This window comes from Protomyctophum parallelum (assembly GCF_964188405.1).
Source record: "Protomyctophum parallelum genome assembly, chromosome: 10".
NCBI classification, from domain to species: Eukaryota; Metazoa; Chordata; class Actinopteri; order Myctophiformes; family Myctophidae; genus Protomyctophum; species Protomyctophum parallelum.
This window is the reverse complement of record NC_139704.1, coordinates 32,767,233-32,787,827: the sequence shown is the minus strand read 5'-3', so window position 1 is coordinate 32,787,827 and position 20,595 is coordinate 32,767,233. Positions and strand designations below refer to the sequence as shown.

At 43.5% G+C, this 20,595-nt stretch overlaps 1 protein-coding gene across 1 annotated transcript in view; it reads left to right on the top strand.

Annotated features, from left to right (window-relative positions):
* The window catches only part of epas1b (endothelial PAS domain protein 1b), a 72,164-nt gene that overhangs the window by 47,536 nt on the left and 4,033 nt on the right, over positions 1 to 20,595 (top strand). The window contains exons 2-10 of the mRNA XM_083775466.1: positions 652 to 842; positions 5,455 to 5,600; positions 5,811 to 5,898; positions 8,084 to 8,202; positions 11,136 to 11,338; positions 15,464 to 15,570; positions 17,526 to 17,673; positions 19,247 to 19,464; positions 19,997 to 20,208. Coding sequence (XP_083631592.1) covers positions 652 to 842; positions 5,455 to 5,600; positions 5,811 to 5,898; positions 8,084 to 8,202; positions 11,136 to 11,338; positions 15,464 to 15,570; positions 17,526 to 17,673; positions 19,247 to 19,464; positions 19,997 to 20,208 — 1,432 coding nt within the window. The remainder of the gene's footprint in view (positions 1 to 651; positions 843 to 5,454; positions 5,601 to 5,810; positions 5,899 to 8,083; positions 8,203 to 11,135; positions 11,339 to 15,463; positions 15,571 to 17,525; positions 17,674 to 19,246; positions 19,465 to 19,996; positions 20,209 to 20,595) is intronic.

Here is a 20,595-nt window from a genome sequence, read left to right as displayed (position 1 = left end):
TTTGGAAAGTTAGTGTGCGACCATCAAGCAGCAATATATGCGTGGTATAGACCAGTGGTTCCCAAACCTTTTCATGTCAAGGACCCCCAAAAGTGACTCTAATCAGCCTGCGGACCCCCGTTTGAAAAGATATGCCAGGGACCCCCATAAGAGAAGATTTGTATGGCCCTAGCAGTGATTTTCAACCGGTTTAATTTCAAGGACCCCCAGTTTGACATGCATTAGTCTACGGAACCCTATTTAATAGCATTTCTATCTTTGGGACCCCCAATTTATATTGTAAAATCAATGCTAATTTAACTCTGAGAGTGTACAAATTTGTACACTCTCTGAGTTACAGACCCATAAGGGTCCATTTGGTTCCAAATTATCATTTAGCTTATGGGTCCCCCCTGGAACTACCCGTGGGGGTCCCCGGCCCCACTTTGGGAACCACTGGTATAGACAAGCTTGTAGGTCTGCTATTTTTGAAAAATCGAAGAACGACTTGACATTTTTTAAATCTGATCTCAGGTCAGAATGGGTTGATCAGACCAGTGTGTTGTCCAGTGGAAGCCTCGTTTAGAATCTGATCTCAGGTCAGAATGGGTTAATAATACCAAAATGAAACGATTCATATACTTTGTCCTCTCTCTCTCTGTGTGTGTACAGGGGCAGCTCTGAGCGCCGCAAGGAGAAGTCTCGGGACGCGGCCCGCTGCCGGCGGAGCAAGGAGACGGAGGTGTTCTACGAGCTGGCCCACCAGCTGCCCATGTCCCACAGCCTCAGCTCGCACCTGGACAAGGCCTCCATCATGAGGCTGGCCATCAGCTGCCTGCGCACACACAAAGTGCTCGCTTCAGGTACACACGTCGTATATACAGTGCTTTTTGTGGGCGTCACAGACATGGAAAATGCAAGGTCCTATAACGACTGCACCCCGCAACTAAGCCTGATTTGCCAGCGAAAATCCATTCAATGGATTCGCCCGGGCGAGCACTGGCACTGGTGCTTTGGAATGGGGTGGGGGGGGGGGTCAGATCAACATATCCCGCCTGGGTGACAGCAGACTGCTGGGCGAGCGCTGGCGCTCATGGCGCTTTGGAATGGGGAGGGGTCAGATAAACATATGGAATTAATTCTGTGCTGGCCATATATGGAGCGTGTCTTATATATAAAGTATAAGTTGCAGACGGGAACAAAGCACTGCACCATGTCATAGAACTTAAGTAGCCTAAACTCACAAATAATAATTTTATATACTGTAGAAGAAAGTCCTCCAGCATGTATGAAGAAGCCTTGACGCTGAAACATCCGCGTCGATATAACTCGAAGGACCCCCGAGTTGTATTTTTTCTGAAACGTCTATGGGCTAAATGAATGGGTAAATTCTCTATACCGGAGCCTAGCCTGTCTATGGGCTAAATGAATGGGTAAATTCTCTATACCGGAGCCTAGCCTGAAACGTCTATGGGCTAAATGAATGGGTCAATTCTCTATACCGGAGCCTAGCCTGTCTATGGGCTAAATGAATGGGTCAATTCTCTATACCGGAGCCTAGCCTGTCTATGGGCTAAATGAATGGGTAAATTCTCTATACCGGAGCCTAGCCTGCGTCCTGGCATCCTGACAGCGGTGGCTGCTTGGCTACTGTCTGTCTGTCTGTCTGTCCACTTGTTCACTTTCCTGGTCTTTCATTTAAAAATAGAAGCTGCGGAAGCCAGACGGAGGAGTGCGACCTATTGTTCTGAAATTCCACAGTGTCTGCGTACACGTCTCAGTGCCTACAATACAGTTCAGTACAGTAGTTACAGCGTGACAGTATGCTAGTTCAGTAGCCATACGGGTAGTTATAAATAGTCATCAAGGATCATGAGCAAGCTAAGTACCTATAACATCCATCTAACAGTAGAATATCTGTACTATGACGTATATACACTATACTATAGTGTATATAGTGACTATAGAGTGGTGTGTCTACATAATATTCTATGTAAAGTGCATAAGTTAGCCTTTGCATATACACCTGTATGGTCGTCGAGGACAACGCTCCGTACGTCCCAAACTCTTCCCTTCTCCCTTCTGGCTCCAAAACTATATGGAATGCTCTTCCCGTCACAATCTTCCCGGCGAAGTCTGAAAGACCACCTCTTCAGACTCCATTTGTAAGTTAATTCTAATAGAAGCTTTGCTAAATGTATAAGAGGTGAAGGGAAAGGATGGGTCTGCAAGACCTGGTGAGGCTGAGTAATAATAATCAAAATAATACACTTTATTTATATAGCACTTTTCATGTCATAGAATGCAGCGCAAAGTGCTTTACAGGGCAGAAACAGACGGATTTAAAAACTCAACTAAAACCAAGAGTGAAGAGGTGGGTCTTGAGCTGTGCTTTAAATATGTCTACAGAGGGTGCCTGTCTGAGCTGAAATGGGAGTTCATTCCAGGCTGTCAGCCCGTGTAGAAGCAGAAAGCTGCTTCACTGTATCTTTGAGTTGCCATTTTTTTAAAGGAACCTCGAGCAGGCCAGCAGTCACGGAGGACCTGAGGCAGAGTAATGAAAGAGGAGGAGAGGAAAGAACTGACGGGACAAGGAAGTATAATAGGAGAACGGGTGCGGGTGGAGTGGAGGACTCTGAGGTTGAAGCGGGGAGGAGGACCGGGAGATTAGCGGCGGAGTAAAAGAGGAGAGATGGAGCAGGTGATAAGTGTTATCGCCCTGCGCTCGTCTGATTGCACAGTGATGGGTAGAGAGATTGGGCAGGAACACGGGGGCTCTGCCCACCGCTGGCCCACCGCTGCTGATACACTGCTAGTCATAACACCGGGCCTGCACTGGCGCCATGCACACACACACACACACACACGTGCACACACACACACACACACACACACACACAGCGTGGCAAATCATACAGGCAGCTGTATGAGGACCGTTTCAGTCAAACAGCTTCAAGTGGAACTTGATGTTGGTGTAATGGTGGTGCTTGTGAGCGACCGACCCAGCGGACCCCGATTAGCGGTGTGCGTTCCCAAAACCCCAGCGCACCTGGCAGGGCTGTTTTCTCATCCATGCGGTTTATCAGTCTGTGAACGTGGTGCTGTGATTTTGCAGCTTATCGCTATATAGAACGAATTAGGCTTTAGTTTCAGGGGGCCTTAGTTGGGGTTGAGCTCCCAGAAATGCGCATACTCCCTAATATTCACTTCAGAGAGGATATATAGGAGAGTTCTTTTTAGATCAGAAGATTTTTGTTTCATGGCCTCGTGAGCTTGTCACTCTTAAGCCCCCCTCTCCCTCACATCTATTGCCTCACTCCCCACTGTGCCAAAAATAGATAGAATAACGTGTTATCCAAATGAGCATTATCCATGTCAGACTCCTTGTACTGGACTCTATTATTGTGAAAGCTGGGCAGTTACACAACCAAAGAACAACACAGAGAAGAGAAAAAACTTTCTGTTCTGTTCTGTAAAGGACCGGTAATCGCCCTTAAGTATTTAGGGCAAAGGTTTCCGCTGCTCCGTGGAGTGACCCAGAGGCTCTCAGCCCCCCACACACACACAGCTCTCCAGGGCCCATGAGAAAGTTCTCAGCTCCCCCTGGGACTCAACATTATCTGGGCCGGGCTCCAAACTCCAGCCCCAGGCCTCGCCGGAGGCCTTGAGAGCGATGCTCCCTTATCTCAGGGAAGCACATACTGGAGGAATTGCAGTCCCCTCAACCCCCACGGGCCGGCCACTGGGCTTTGTTGAGCACCGCAGAGCCCCCGACTGTACACACACACACAACTGCACAGTGCGCGCACACACACACACACACACACACACACACACGCGCACACACTCCCCTTTGAGCTGCTGCCAGATAGGCGCTATCTATGTTTTCTCACTTCTGCATCAATTAGCACCAGAAGGAGTTGCAGTGGAGTTGAGTGTTGGCAGAGTTTCAGCGCTGTGGACACTCTGGACCCTGTGAAGAAGTTTTGATAATGTGTTCTATATATTCGATAATAGTCGCAATGCAATGGATAACGATGGCTGTATTGTGTGTGTGTGTGTGTGTGTGTGTGTGTGTGTGTGTGTGTGTGTGTGTGTGTGTGTGCACGCACGCGTCCCTGTATGTGCATGTGTTTCAGGGTTGTGTGTGTGCAGAGATCTGCGGTGGTTTGTCTTGGCCCAGGGCCAAAGCTTAAAGATGGAAAACAAAACACACTCACTGTTGTTATAGAAGCAACTGGTTCCATTGGCCTACAGTAGGTAACGGGATAGGTCATTTATTTGCCTTTTGGCTTAGGAAAAGGCCTCCTTTTGGGTCTATTCTGAAACATATACATCTAATTAACGATTTGGTCTCTTTGTCGTTGTTAATACATTTAAACATACTGCTATATTCCAGTCAAACATTAGTGTGTGTATTTGTTTAAAGGACAACTTTGGTTTTTTGTAGTTGTTATTAGAGAAAGTAAAAGATGAGTGAAAAATATTTTTCATTTGCTGCTTTCTTTCGTTTTAGCGATTTTAGCTACAGAATGTTTTGACAGGGGGGTGGGGGCATTTGAACAAGTGGCTAAATATCTCAACTAACATATATAATATCTTTTTTTACACAATTTTATGCCGATTTATTTTTTCATTATTATTTACTATAATCCTACTAGACCCCAGGAAATTACATCAATTACAAAGGATCACGGGATTTATTGAATGTGAAGGGGGAGGCGACACACTGACATTATTGAGCCTAAAGGCTCGTCTGGATTTTCGGTGGTGAGGTGACCACCGAACTACAACATGACGTCACGAGCCGCGGTGAAGAGCAAACCACCGCCACCGCTCCAGCCCTTCTCTCTGTTTTTACTCACCACCGCTCAACGCTCCGGTGGTCACCACACCACCGGAGCGGTGGTCACCTCACCACCGGAGCGGTGGTCACCACACCACCGAAAACCCAGACTATGAATAGGCCTTAACACAGTATGGCAGGCCCTATATACAGTAGTAGTCAGTTGTTCGTTCAGACAAACGGACTATTGTGGTCAGATGTAATTTCCTGGGGTCTAGTAGGACTATAGTAAATAATAATAAAGACATCGGCATAAAATGTTGTAAAAAAAAAGACATAGTTTGGCACTTTGCCCCCTGTCAAAAATAGCTAAAATAGCTCAAACGAAAGAAAGCAGCAAATGAATTTTTTTTAACACTCACCTTTTACTTTCTCTATAATAACAACCTAAAACATGAAACTTGGTTGAAAAACCCTCCTTTAAGCTTACAGTTACCCATTAATGATTCAGTGTACAGTTCTGCTAGCTTCATGTATGTTGAATACCGTGTGTGTGTGTGTATGTGTGTGTGTATGTGTGTGTGTGTGTGTGTGTGTGTGTGTGTGTGTGTGTGTGTGTGTGTGTGTGTGTGTGTGTGTGTGTGTGTGTGTGTGTGTGTGTGTGTGTGTGTGTGTGTGTGTGTGTGTAGGCTGCATCAGCAGTGCGTGTGACGCAGACAGAGAAATGGACAGCCTGTACCTCAAGTCTCTGGAGGGATTTGTCACTGTGGTAACCTCGGACGGTGACATGATCTTCCTGTCTGAAAACATCAGCAAGTTCATGGGGCTCACACAGGTAAGTTCAAGTTTATTGGTCATTTAAAATACACACACCTTATACAATGTATTCAGGGTTTTCTTTTTTGACCAAAAGGGAGTGTTTGGCAGACGCCTCAGCTTATAATGCCAGCCCTTTTAATATTCAAAATAGCTATAAGCAATCTCCTGCTGGAGATATATATATATATATATATATATATATATATAAATTGTTTCTCATCTTCAGGTGGAGTTGACGGGTCACAGTATATTTGACTTCACCCACCCATGTGACCATGAAGAGATCAGAGACAACCTCACAATGAAGACAATGGGTAAGACCTTCACCTCATTATTGGTGGCACGCCGGTAGTAAACCGGACAGTCCCTCAGCCATATGAATCGTTCAAAAACAAACATTCCACTCCACAAAAAAACACAACACCCGCGTGAAGTGAGGGGCGCTCTTATCATCGTACGTCATCATGATGTGAAATAGACACTATGCCTATTTGCTCATGCAGACATCAAATTCTCCATTCATAGTCAATGTGAATTTAATGTTTGCGGAAGCCAAGAATAGCCAAGAATAAGCCTAGCGCACCTCAAAAACAACAAAACTAAAAAACATTCTGGGGGGGGGGGGGGATTCCTTTATGATTGCATTTTCCACTGTTGACACAAGCACAGAAGAGGCAAAGTCCATAGAGACAACAGAACATCTCTAGCTAGATAGAAAAGCATGGCTGGTGTACGTGTGCATGGACAACAGGACGGTCGCTGATAAGGGCTTTGAGACGTGGAGAAGAAAGAGAGAGAGAGAGAGAGTGAGAAAGAGAACAAGAGAGGGGAGGGCATTATCTCTCTCAGATAGGGAGCATGGCATGCCACAGTGCAGACACACACACACACACACACACACACACACACACACACACACACACACACACACACATAAACTAAGACACCATGAAACCTAATAGTAATTTGATTCTCACTTCAGTGTACACTGTATATTCATAGATGATAGATGATAGTCATACATGAAGAATGCTAAACAGGGATGCACTGTAATGTGTTCAGTGAAATGTGTGTATTAATGATGGATAGTAATAGCGTTCCTTTGCAAAGACCCTCTGACACACACACTTCCTCTCTGTCTGTTTCTCTCTCAGTCGTTTTCTGCAACACACATGCAGACATACTTCACAAACCACTTCCCGACATTGTGCATGTGCGTGCGTGTGCACATGCACATGCACATGCAACATGCCTGGGCCGTGGGTGTGTGCATGCGTGCGTGCGTGTGTTTGTGTTTTGATATGTGGGTATCAAGGTTATAATAGTTTTGGTTTTTTCATTATAGTTTAGTTTTAGTTAGTTTTGACATATTTTTTTCGAATTCAGTTAGTTTTAGTTAGTTTTTAGAGCGGGTTTGCTAGTTTTAGTTTAGTTTTTATTTTGTGAAAATGCTTAGTTTTAGTTTAGTTTTAGTTTAGTTTTAGTTTTTGCTGCCTTACGGTGCTGAAAAGTGCCGTAAAAACGGCTCGGGAAATAAGGAAAAGTACCGAATTAATTTAAAAGGTTTATATTCTAAATGTCCGTAAGGCATATAAATATTGTTAAAAAAACGATAACGAATGCCATTTTGTCTATCATTTCAGTTCGTTTTAGTTAGTTTTGTGAACACACAATACAGTTTTAGTTTAGTTATCGTTTTTTAATTTATTTTAGTTTCAGTTTAGTTTCAGTTAACTAAAATGTTTTTTTAATTCTAGTTTTCGTTTTTTCGTTAGTATAATAACCTTGGTGGGTATTACCCTGGCGCCACCCCCACCCGCCCCAGCTCCCCTTGGCATGAGTCACACACACACACACACACACACACACACACAGAACAGAACAGAATGCTAGCCAAGTTGTTACATCACAAGGTCAGAGTTCAGTTCCTGACCTCTAGTGGAGTGGAGTGGTGTGCGTGCGTGCGTGCGTGCGTGCGTGTGTGCGTGCGTGCGTGCGTGTATACAGTATGGGCCCTATTTTGGGCCCCTAACTAAACTGTGACCATATATAACCAGTGTTCCCAGTATGGCAAATGGACGCATATTAGATTTAGAGTCGTTTAAACTTGCTTCAAATGAAGTTCATCGAGATTTAAGTTTCATAAATTCCGACAAAATGTACCTCTTTTACCAAAGATTTAATACCAATGTTTTATTTTTATTTTTACATCTTATGAATATGAATAATATTAATGACATATTGTTTATATTTCAGAGATGAACCATGTTTTCCATTCTTCCATGTGGTTATGTTGTTATGTTATGTTATGTTATGTTATGTTATGTTATGTTATGTTATGTTATGTTATGTTATGTTATGTTATGTTATGTTATGTTATGTTATGTTATGTTGTTATGTTATGTTATGTTATGTTATGTTATGTTATGTTATGTTATGTTATGTTATGTTATGTTATGTTATGTTATGTTATGCTATGTTATGTTATGTATCTTCCAGGCAGTGGCTTTGGCAAGAAAGCCAAAGAGTTGTGCACTGAGCGAGACTTCTTTATGAGGATGAAATGCACCGTGACCAACAGAGGGCGCACCGTCAACCTCAAGTCAGCTAATTGGAAGGTACAGGGTCCCTTTTTATGATTACGGCATTATTATTATTTATTTATTATTATTATTATTACATTTACACGGGCCATTGTTTCTTACCATTGAAACACCCTGCTGTGAACACCACTTTAAAGGTATATTCAGTGATTTCACTTAATTCAAATATCACTTATTTCTTTGTTTTGTTGTGATAATCCTCTCTACTATAGAGTGTGCTGGCCATATAAGGAGTTCCTCCCTGTCCCCAGTTAACCCCTGGGGGTCAAAAAACCTTAGGTTTCGTTTTTGGCTCTCTATCCTGATTGGATGAAAGGCTTAGGTCAGGGGTCGGCAACCGGCGGCTCTAGAGCCGCATGCGGCTCTTGAGCACTCCCCTGGTGGCTCTCTGTAGCATTACAAAAAAATCGATGAAAATGTATAAATGTTTATTTTTTCACATTTTTATTTTTCATTTATGGTTTCTGTAGGAGGCAAAACGTGACAGAAACATTCTTAAGTTTCCCAATTTTGTAAAAATGTGTAGAATAAATATTAAGTTTCAATAATGTCAACTAAAATTCGCGTCATAGCATGCGACACACTCGCATGCTGCGCGCCTGACACTATTATAAACAAACCGGTGGGTGTGTGAGGCTGGTGCCTGCACTGCCTGCTACGCTATGGCTTCTACATCTACAGGGAGAAAAAGAAAGATAGCCGACGAAAACAGAGGATTTAACAATTCGTGGACAGACGCTTATGCCTTCACAGCCAATGCAGAAGATGGATTGCCTGTATGCTTAATCTGCAGTATCCCATGACGCAACAGCAGCCTGTTTTACGCAATCGCAGTCCAAACGTGTATATAAACATTCCGATTTCAAATATAAGGTCCTCGCCACATGTGCCACGGGGGTTAGAAATTTGCTGGTACAGTGATTAGCATTGCTGCATCCCGCGTTGTTTAATAAAAAGCATTTTTATCCGAGCGCCCCGGCTACTTGTCTCAAACGGGGTTGGGAAATCCACAGTTGCACACCGGTTGGGGGCGCGTAGTTGAAAGCCAATGGCAAAATAACAGCTCGGATAAAAATGCTTTTTATTAAACAACGCGGGATGCAGAAATGCTAATCGCTGTAGGCCTACCAGCAACATTCTAACACCAGTGGCACACGTGGCGAGTACTTTATATTTGGAATCTGAATGTTTATGTACACGTTTACAATGTAAATGTAGCGATTGCATAAAACAGGCTGCAGTTGCCATGACGCACCATGGCTAAATCTGCAGTGACAAACTTATCAAACAATAAATAAAACGTGGCAAGCCGTTCACAGACGGTGACTACAGTATATGAAGGAGTCATATAGACGTTGTATTATCTCCCGTGTTGCAACGAAACTATAGCAGCAGCCAGCAGTGGTGGAGTTTAAAGCTGCGATGATTGCGATCCACTTCTTAAAAGTTATAGTTTGCTGACTTTGCTCCCTTCTGCTTTCTTCAGCAGTTCTGTGACTGCAACAGCCCTCTTTCTCTCATTCATGCAAACTTAGCATGCTTTCCCTGGAAATGTCTTTCAACGTTACTTTTTTATTGTTTGATAGTTTGTCACTGCAGATTAAGTATACAGGCAAATACCGATATTGTAAACCTCCCAAAACACGACACACTTGTGTGGAAAACATGGAATGCTCTTCCAGACAATTATGTGAACATGAAGAAACTCGCATTTGGAGTATTTGTGGAGTAACGTTGTGAGCAGATATTCTCAAACATGAACTACATTAAATCCAAATACCGCACACGCCTCACCGATGAGAGCCTGCGCAGTTGTGTGTGAAGATTAAAGTGACATTTTACGTGCCCAGTGTTGAGAAGCTCTCCAGCGATGTCCACACACAGAAATCACATTAAACGGGTAAGAACACAATGCAAAAAACATGGCATAATAATGGAGGGTGCGTTGACTGCGTTCGGAAATGCGCACCGGGAGCGCACTCGCCTATATTAGTTTGCATTGCACAGTGCGCTCAGTGCGCTATTTCCGAACGGGCCCGTAATGAAAGTTAAACCATAGCGCACTTTTTATTTTGATAGATAGGCTAATATCCACTTGCAGCCCTTTTGTCTTCATTATATAAGCATTTTATGGCTAAAAAAATGTTGCGGCTCCAGATAGATTTTGAATTAATTTTTTTGGTCGAAAATGGCTCATTCAACATCTTGGGTTGCCGACCCCTGGCTTAGGTGAAGCCGGGTAGACTATAGGGATGTACATACATGGTTAACCATGATGCTACCACGGAATCCACGATATTAAACTTCAACGTAACAATTAAAGGAGTAATTCACTCAAAACGTTACTTATTTGCAGTCTCCTATACTGACTATCGGTCCATCCTATCGGTTCATCGGATAAATCCAAGGCTTCATGGGGTGGGTATAATTGATTTTGGGTCAAGTACTCCTTTAAGGGGGCTGTTATCTTGGCGTTCATTTTAAAGAGCTCTGGATTTTTAAAGCAACGAAAAGGCAAGACGGATGACTCTTTCATCTGATTTCAACGTCATTTCCCTTGTATGGGCTCTGTTGCATGGTGTAATTTCTTGGAATGCGTCTATACGTGATTATCTGCACTGCGCTTATCCCATTTTGGGCCACGGAACCCATTTTGGTGTTAGCATTATGTTATGCTTTAGCTATTGAAAAATAGCAGATCTACAAGCTCATAGCGCGTCACCGAGTGGCGCGCTACGAGTTTGTAGGTCTGCTATTTTTGAAAAATCGAAGAACGACTGACATGGAAACATGGCTTTTTCAGAAAACTGTCGGGATGTAGAAGACATTTTTAGATAATCTGATCTCAGGTCAGAATGAAAACTGTCAGGATGTAGAAGACATTTTTAGAATCTGATCTCAGGTCAGAACGGGTTAATTATCCTCCCCTCCCCTCCCCTCCCCCGCAGGGGCTGCACTGCACAGGCCACCTCAAGATGTACAGCGGCTGCCCCCCTCGCGTGCACTGCGTCTTCAAGGAGCCTCCGCTCATCTGTGCTGTCCTGCTGTGTGAACCCATCCCACATCCGTCCAACATCGACACACCGCTGGACAGCAAGACATTCCTCAGCCGTCACAGCATGGACATGAAGTTCACTTACTGTGACGAAAGGTAGGTAAACACACTAGGGCTGTCCCCGACTAAGGATTTGTATAGTCGACTGATAGATGAATACATTTGCTGTTAGTCGACTAATAGTCGACTGAGCAAAAAAATAAAAAATATTATTATAATTTTTTTGCCCCAATTTCTTTTATATAAAAATACAATATTTACAAAAATATACAAAAATATTGTATTATTCCACTAGGTCTGTGGGGGACATAAACACATTTGAACATTCTGACTGTTCAAATCTTTTTTTTTAACAACTGAGAGGCTTGTCATTAGCCAGATTGAGCACAGCAGGTGAGATTGAGATTCTGGAGTCTATCAGGCCAGCGCACTGTGCGATTCAAGTCACAGGCAGTGGCACATTGCCACACAGGCAGACACACTCCACATGCACATTGGAGATTTGAACAGTCAGAATGTTCAAATGTGTTTATGTCCCCCACAGACCTAGTGGAATAATACAATATTTTTGTATATTTTTGTAAATATTGTATTTTTATATACAATCTTTTGGCGCAAAAAAAAAAAAAAAAAAAAAAGATTTGATGAACATCGACTAAGAGGTGGTCAGTCGACTGAGACCCGTTCCGATTGATTAGTCGACTATTCGACTAATCGAGGTCAGCCCTAAAACACACACGCACGCACGCACGCTCACACACACACACACACACACACACACACACACACACACACACACACACACACACACACACACACACACTATAGCTCTTTGTGGGTCCCCTGATTCAGAAAATGCCCCGGCAGGGCCGCACATGTAGGGTCCAGATCCGTGTTTCACCATAATCACATATACTGGTTTCCCTTTTCTATTATCTCCGGATGATTATAGACTGACCTGGGATCAGATTATTATTGGCAATAATATAGGAGTTGGAGCCGCTGCATGCTGTCAGTTCAGTGAGAGCGGAGAGCACGCAACGACGCAACGAGCCAATCGCAATATACCTCCATGGAATCCAAATGTTATTCATCGAGGTGAAAACATACCATTTAATGTCATTGTCTCTTATTGTAGGCTGCTATGTAGCTGCTATAGGATTCATTATGAACTAACATCAACTTCGACACCTATGCAATGCACACATGCACAGAAACACACACAAACCGCTGCATTTTGACACAGTCTGAGAAAATAACCCAACCCAAGCAAAACATGCCCCACGCATTCACACACGTCAAGACACACTTCCTGCTGAGTGAATCAGTTTAGTTTTGGCAGGAGAAGCCAATGAGCATGGAGATGACATGTTAATGCTTAAATAAGCTTCTCTCGCGCGAGGCGTGCAACCTCTAGCCTGGCTTCATGGCCAGACTGAACGTGGATTCACTCACGCCTCCTCCCGTGGTATCAGTTTGGACTTCGGCCCATTATAGGCAGCTTGGAAAGCATAGTTGTCTTGACAGACGGACTCATCTGTAGCCAATCACAGTGCGCTAGTCTGCTCCTCGTGCTTGAAAGATATACCCGCGCTAAAAAACCCCAACAAGGTCTGTTTAGTTTCTACTTTCTTTCGTGAGCGACATAATGTTGAAGTCTGTATCTACTAATAACTGCACCTTAAAGCAGTTTTCATCGTTTCTGAGGAAACTTTTAAACGTGTTTTGTCAAGGGCAGCCATTGTTGTTTTGAAAGTACCGCAGCATATGTACAGTACAGTGCAGTATGTTATGTCACCATATACACATGGACCAATCAGAGGCTTCTTTTCACTGTTGTACGGCACAGCAGTTGGAACGAGGTCACTGATTGGCCCCGGTCATTTTCTGACCAGGCCAAGAGAGTATGCTTCCGCATACACGCACGCACGCACGCACGCACGCACGCACGCACGCACGCACGCACGCACGCACGCACGCACGCACGCACGCACGCACGCACGCACGCACGCACGCACGCACGCACACACACACACACACACGCGCGCGCGCGCGCGCGCACACGCACACGCACACGCACATGCACACACACACACACACACACAGAGTAGCACTAAAATGCGATGGCGGACGGACGGACGGACGGACGGACGCATAACAATATCAAGCTGCTTATGCAGTACATGTTCCCTTGGGGAAAATGCTCATTGGCAAGAATTAAAAAAAACAATTAACCTATGACCTATAACCCTGATAAAAGTAAGTAAAATAACTAATATATGTTCTTTTGAAGATTAGAATGTCTAGAACATGTTTTATTCATTATTGTGAAAGATATCCCCCAAATGTAAATTATTAATCTATTATTATTATTTTAATAATTATTATAAATGTGCATAAAATTTGCAAAAAATAAATAATAATAACTATTTTTTTTTACATCATTTCCTCTGATAAGTCCTGGTAGTAAAAAGTAGTATGTATAGTTGTATGTTCCCAACATCCAAAACAAGTTCCATGGTCTTCATCACTAACTCAGACCTCGCACTGCAGTGTGAGCCATTTTGGATAAGAAATGCCTACATTGTCATTTATTCTACTGTTCCTGGAATATGAAGGCACCGAAAACTCATGACCATTTACAGCCCTCACCTAGGAATGTTAATTTCATAACCGTGTCTAACACCCATTCCTTAAGACCCGCTTAAAACTGTAATCTGTAATGTAACTCATGTGGACTGCTTGGGACTGAGTTATTGAAAACGTTGCAGATAAATTAGAATAGTTGAATGAAGAGATTATTGCAGTAGGCAGCACTTATTACTGAGGCACATCATGGCTGTCAGGGACCATCAATGTCTGTAATGTCCCGCGTCAAAATAATTCCAGGTACTTTATGTGAGACCTTTTATTTTTCATCCCGTTCATTTCATTTCCATGAATATCTTTCATTTTTCACACGCACGCACGCATGCACGCACGCACGCACGCACGCACTTGAACTTTTGACAAGAGCCACGGAAGGAGATTATCTTGTTCTTGAAGCAGATTGAGGGAATGAGGGATGAGAGGGAGTATGAACTATCTATCGCTGTTTCTGATTTACAAATCGCACATGAAGCCCTTTGAAGTCTAAAAGCTCCAGGAATCCATGTAGAACTGATGATAATGAGCGTGTGTGTGTGTGTGTGTGTGTGTGTGTGTGTGTGTGTGTGTGTGTGTGTGTGTGTGTGTGTGTGTGTGTGTGTGTGTGTGTGTGTGTGTGTGTGTGTGTGTGTGTGTGTGTGATATATATATATATATATTATTTTGCTGTGCTAGTGGCAAGGCTCTATAAGGATGGCAATGTTGATCAGTTTATCTGTCCAGCCAGCCATTATCATGCCACTTTAGTCCCTATAACAACATACCTCAAAAACGGCTGGCTGGATTCCTGTGGATATTGCTGTGCACCTTCCGGCCCAGATAATGAACCAGACTGATTCCTCTAGAGCGCCACCACACTCACCTTCGCTCACAATCTAATAACCACTATTATCGGGATGAATGTTACTGATGTTGGTGAACTGAACGCATATAGCCTTTCCACTATAGAGCGTCACAGTCCCTCCCCCTTTCAGAACAACGAACGGCCCAGGAAATGAAAACGCAATGCATTCCCCCATAGGCAGTTCTTATTTAATTCATTTAAAGACCTTTTAAGCGTCGTACGAAGCCAACTCTTGTCGTGACAAATCATGCCAACACACACAATATTTTGGACCAAACAAATAATTACAAAGAAGAAAAACAACAAAAAAAGTGTAACCTGCCGTTTTTTTCTACTTTATAATTCTTTGTTTGGCACGAAACATTCTGTGTGTTGTCATGATTTGTCACGACAAGAGTTGGCTTCGTACGACGCTTAAAAGGTCTTTAAATAAATTAAATAAGAACTGCCTATGGGGAAATGCATTGCGTTTTCATTTCCTGGGCCGTTCGTTGTTCTGAAAGGGGGAGGGACTGCGACGCTCTATAACACCAACATGTATAGTTGGGTGTAAGGAGCAGCTGGAAAATGTTTAGTCAATTGTTAATCGATGGGAAATCACTTTTTGTGTGTGTGTGTGTGTGTGTGTGTGTGTGTGTGTGTGTGTGTGTGTGTGTGTGTGTGTGTGTGTGTGTGTGTGTGTGTGTGTGTGTGTGTGTGTGTGTGTGTGCGTGCGTGCGTGCGTGTTGCAGGGTGACAGAGTTGATGGGCTATAATCCAGAGGACCTACTTGGTCGCTCCATCTACGATTTCTACCATGCCCTGGACTCAGACACTGTCATCAAGACTCACCAGAACCGTGAGTATACACACACACACACGCCCACGCACACGCACGCACGCATGCACGCACACACACACACACACACACACACACACACACACACACACACACACACACACGCACAACTTTACATCTTTCGGACTAATGCGCAGAATAGGAACACTGGAGATCAATGTGATTAAATGCATTAAGCCTGTAACAATGGCAGCCATATGTTTTATGTATGTGTACTTCAGGTTTGCCTGTGTGCATGTGAGTATACTGTAACAGCACATGCTTTTTGAGATGCATTTCATTCTATTAAGCATGGCCAGTGTTAGCCTGATAAGACTTACACATCTGGCATGAGTGTGTGCGTGCGTGCGTGCGTGTAGTGCTCTGAAGTGTCATGGTTTGTGTCTTCAGTGACAGCTCTATATCATTAGGTCTTTGTGAAAGCGGTGAAACAGGACAGGAAAGGAGGTGATGTGATCTAAGTCTTCAAACCAAATATTGAAAAAAATAAGTTGACAATAATCAGTGTATTGAATGTGTGTGTGTGTGTGTGTGTGTGTGTGTGTGTGTGTGTGTGTGTGTGTGTGTGTGTGTGTGTGTGTGTGTGTGTGTGTGTGTGTGTGTGTGTGTGTGTGTGTGTGTGTGTGTGTGTGTGTGTGTGTGTGTGTGTGTGTGTGTGTGTGTGTGTGTGTGTGTCTGCGTGCGTGCGAAGAATTAATACGGCTTAACACTATATAGTCTTACAGGCAAAGTGCAATTTTGTGTGTTACTGTTTCTGTAATCCTTAAAAATACATGACTTCAACTACAGTATGTCTGCTCAATTAACAGGCTCTCTTTCCCTCCATATGTCCTACCAAATACTTGCTCACACGCACGCACGCACGCTCGCACACACACACACAGGCATACAGCTAGCTCCAACGGGACTAATATTGTACATGCAATCACCCTGTGCTGCTTATACTTCCTCCATGCGTGCTGTACGCACACGCACGGTGCACGCACGGTGCACACACACTGGCGTTCCGTAGAGCCTGTGACCTCTTTGTCTTGATTCATTCCCACGCCATACTGGACTTTAGGTTACAGCCAGAACCTCTTTTTTTTCTCAAATCAAATCAATCTGCAGTTATTGTAGGTTCAAAGATCTCGCAAGCATTCCTGTTTTATTTAAGTAGGGGTTTTGCAAGTTGAGATTTATTTTCATTCAAGTAAAAAAAACAAAGGCCTACTGTATGAGATGCATTCGACATTGTCATTGTTTAAGAGTGTTGCAAGATAACCAGTGTTTTAAGAGAACTGCAAACAGTACTGACACAAAACTATAGCAGGGTGTACAGTTAACAGTTTGATGTGCGCACTGAAAATAGCAGAGGTCTTGGAGCCACAATGTGTTGTGAGCTCGTAGAACGGCTATTATAGGGCGCGCTACGAGCTTGTATAGGTCTGCTATTTTTGAAAAATCGTGAAAATATTTATTTCAGAAAACTGGAGGAGTTAGAATATTTTTTTAAAGTTTCGAGGTCAGGATACTCTGACGTCCCAGTTATGTTACCCTGCACGCAAGTTCACTATTTTCTTTCTATCTTCTTTTTGAAAGCACGCCCTTATGAACAATGAAAAAGGGCGAATCAAAAGAAGTGAATCACCTGGAGTTCGGTCTGTTACAGAGCTCGAGGGAAAAGAGCAGCTTTTCTGATGAACAAACCTGCAGTCAAAACATCTACATATCTCAAAACGAACCAGAATGCACCTGTTCCTGCTGTCATGTATTTATTTCAAAAATGCATTATTATGGTGTATTTTAAAGTGTTTTTTAAATGTAATTTAAAATGCATTTCAAAATGCATTTTAAAAATGCATTATTATGGTGTATTTTAAAGTGTTTTTAAAATGTAATTTAAAATGCATTTTAAAATGCATTTTAAAAATGCATTATTATGGCGTATTTTAAAGTGCCTGTCTCCTCTGCAGTATGCACCAAGGGCCAGTCGGTGAGTGGTCAGTATCGTATGCTGGCTAAGAACGGAGGCTACGTTTGGGTTGAGACCCAGGGAACCGTCATTTACAACACCCGCAACTCTCAGCCACAGTGCATCGTGTGCATCAACTATGTTCTCAGGTAAGAAATGGCACAGGGAAAACTAAAAGCGTGGTTCTATTATACTGAACCAAACAGGGTTCCTTTATCAGGAACTGTGACATTATGGCGATAGCCATACTATATCACTGCAGAGCTCATGTCTGATGCAAACATTGTTAATTGTCTCCACCAGGCCGAAGGCATGGGGAGAGAGTATGTTTTGCACATCCGTCCGTCCGTCCGTCCGTCCGTCCGTGTGTCCGTCCATCTGTCTGTGAACAGCTAATCTCCGGCACCGTTAACCCGGTCGATGCCAAATTTCGCACACACACTCCCTGGATGCCAACGATGAACCTCAGCCCCAAAATTTCCAGAACGGCCTGTTATAGCGCCACCAGGAGGCCGACTTTTGAAAAACACATCTTTTGATATTACTCCTCCAGATGTCCAAAAATCCAAAAATCCCGCACATCGTTACACACTATCTCTATAATCATGTGTTCAAGATGGATCTGTCCGATATTTCATATTCCATCCTAATTGGCTAACATTGGCTTCCGAAGTTTGCAGGACAGTTTGCAGAACAAAAAGCCTCAAATCATGAACGCAGCGTGCAATTTACGTGAAATCTTTCACAGACTGTCCTACTAGGCTGAGGAATATATCCAACCCTTTTCACATTGGCCTGTTATAGCGCCACCAACAGGTGGATTCTTGCAAAACACATTTTTGGTACAAAATGCCTTAAATCATCCAATTGCCATCAATGGTGTAGGAACAAATGGCACCCTTTTCACATTGGCCTATTATAGCGCCACCAGGAGGCCACATCCTGAGCTGGCCTGGTGGAGACCTGTGCCCGAAGGGGCACTTTATCTAGTTTAATTCTAAAATAGTTTTGAAAAATTAGAAAAAAAAGTACTTACAATTTTACACTCTTAATCCAGAGACAGTAAGCATGAACAACACATACATCAAATGCATAGTTTTGGGCGGGAACCCCTTTTGGTGTTTTAAGCATTACGTTATCCTTAAAGGTCGAATGTCATGCCCCTCGGGATATAAGAACGGCCATCTTTCAATGCTATGATGACGTCAGAGTGGTGATGAGCTTTCCCCATTGTCTACTGCTTGGTGGCAGTAGTAGCATAGCAACTTATGCTACTCTTTTGGTGTCACATGTAGCTTCATACTGCTCATAGCGTGCCGCGCTATGAACTTGTAGGTCTGCTATTTTTGAAAATTGTCATGATTTAGATTTTTATTTTTTTATTTCGACGTCAGGCCTGAATGGGTTAAGGACCTAACATCCGACTAACAGTAGAATATCTGTACAATAAAACTAAGAGTCTACAAGATTAGCTACACCACCAAGATACCCATGTACCTAAAGTCTACAAATATACGAATATACACGTACAGTAGCTGGCAGAAAAATAACTAATCATGGTGTCGTCCACAGTAACAGTTATTGTATTATTGACTTGATTTTCAATCAATCAATCAATCAATCAATCATGTCTACATAAAAGGCTAATCTACTTGGGATTCAAACAGTTATTTTTCTGTCTAACGACCTCATTGCTTCTCACTCCCTCTGCGGCCCCCATAGTGACATTGAGGAGAAGTCAACGGTTCTCTCCATGGAGCAGACAGAGTCCTTGTTCAAGCCCTGCCACGTCATGCCCAGCTTCTTCAGCACGGAGCCCGTGGACGTGCAGGCCGCAGAGCCGCGTGACGACGAGCTCTTCACCAAACTCAAAGAGGAGCCGGAGGACCTCACCCACCTGGCCCCGACGGCTGGAGACACCATCATCTCCCTCGACTTCGGTTTGACGGACGCTTTTTTTTATTTTTTTAAATTCAATTATTCCGATTAGTCTTGCCAGTCTTGTGCTATGAGGGGGAAAGACGTTTATCTTTCGGACTCGTGGTTCATCCAATGCATCAGATTATCAGATTAGCCTTGCCGAGCCCGGTCTGCTACTTTTGAAAAATAGTTAAAATGCGGCAGAAATCTTTGAATATATATATTCTTTCAGAGCGAACGTTTTTTTTATTTCTATGTCAGGCCTAACCCATTCTAGGCGGGAACCCCTTTTGGTGTTTTCAAGCATTATGTTATACTTTAGCTATTGGAAAATAGCAGATCTACAAGCTCATAGCGCGCCACCTACGAGCTTGTAGGTCTACTATTTTTTGAAAAATCGTTCAAATGCGGCAACAAATCTTTGAATATATATTCTTTCAGAGCGAACTTTTTTATTTATTTCATCACATCAGGCCTATAAATGAACTCAAATAATTTAAAGGCATCCCATAATCCCTTTGTTGTTTGACTGTGACTTCCTCCTTCCCGCAGGTGACTCTCCGTTTGAGGAGACCCGGCATCCGCCTGCAGCCTTCACCATGCAGGTCTCCCCCATGCCTCCTCTGGGGCCACCGGCCTGGGCCAGTGAGAGCCACAAGTCCGTGGCTGCAGCACCTGCAGGGGACATGGGCTGCAGCACGTTCACCGTGCCACAGAAACCTCCACCTGGGAGTGCCACTCCCAGCCTGAGTAGCTGCTCTACGGTAGGCCTACGGTCTACGGATGAGACACCGATGTGTGTGTGTGTGTGTGTGTGTGTGTGTGTGTGTGTGTGTGTGTGTGTGTGTGTGTGTGTGTGTGTGTGTGTGTGCGTGTGCGTGTGTGTGCGTGTGTGTGTGTGACCAGATATTGTTGTTGTTGATGAGGACAGTAGAGAAGTGACTGATTTTGGTCTTATTTAAGGATGCTATTATACAGCTTGGCTACAAATGTAAGCTACTTGTGTTCATATTTGGAAGCCTCGGTAATGTCCATAAATCAGTCGTGAGGGGCCTGTCGCCATATATGGAGAAAGAGATGCTTTCTGTACCCGTGATCTGTATCCTGAAGCACTTGTTGTAGAGTTTTCCAAGTTTGCGCATCCACTATTG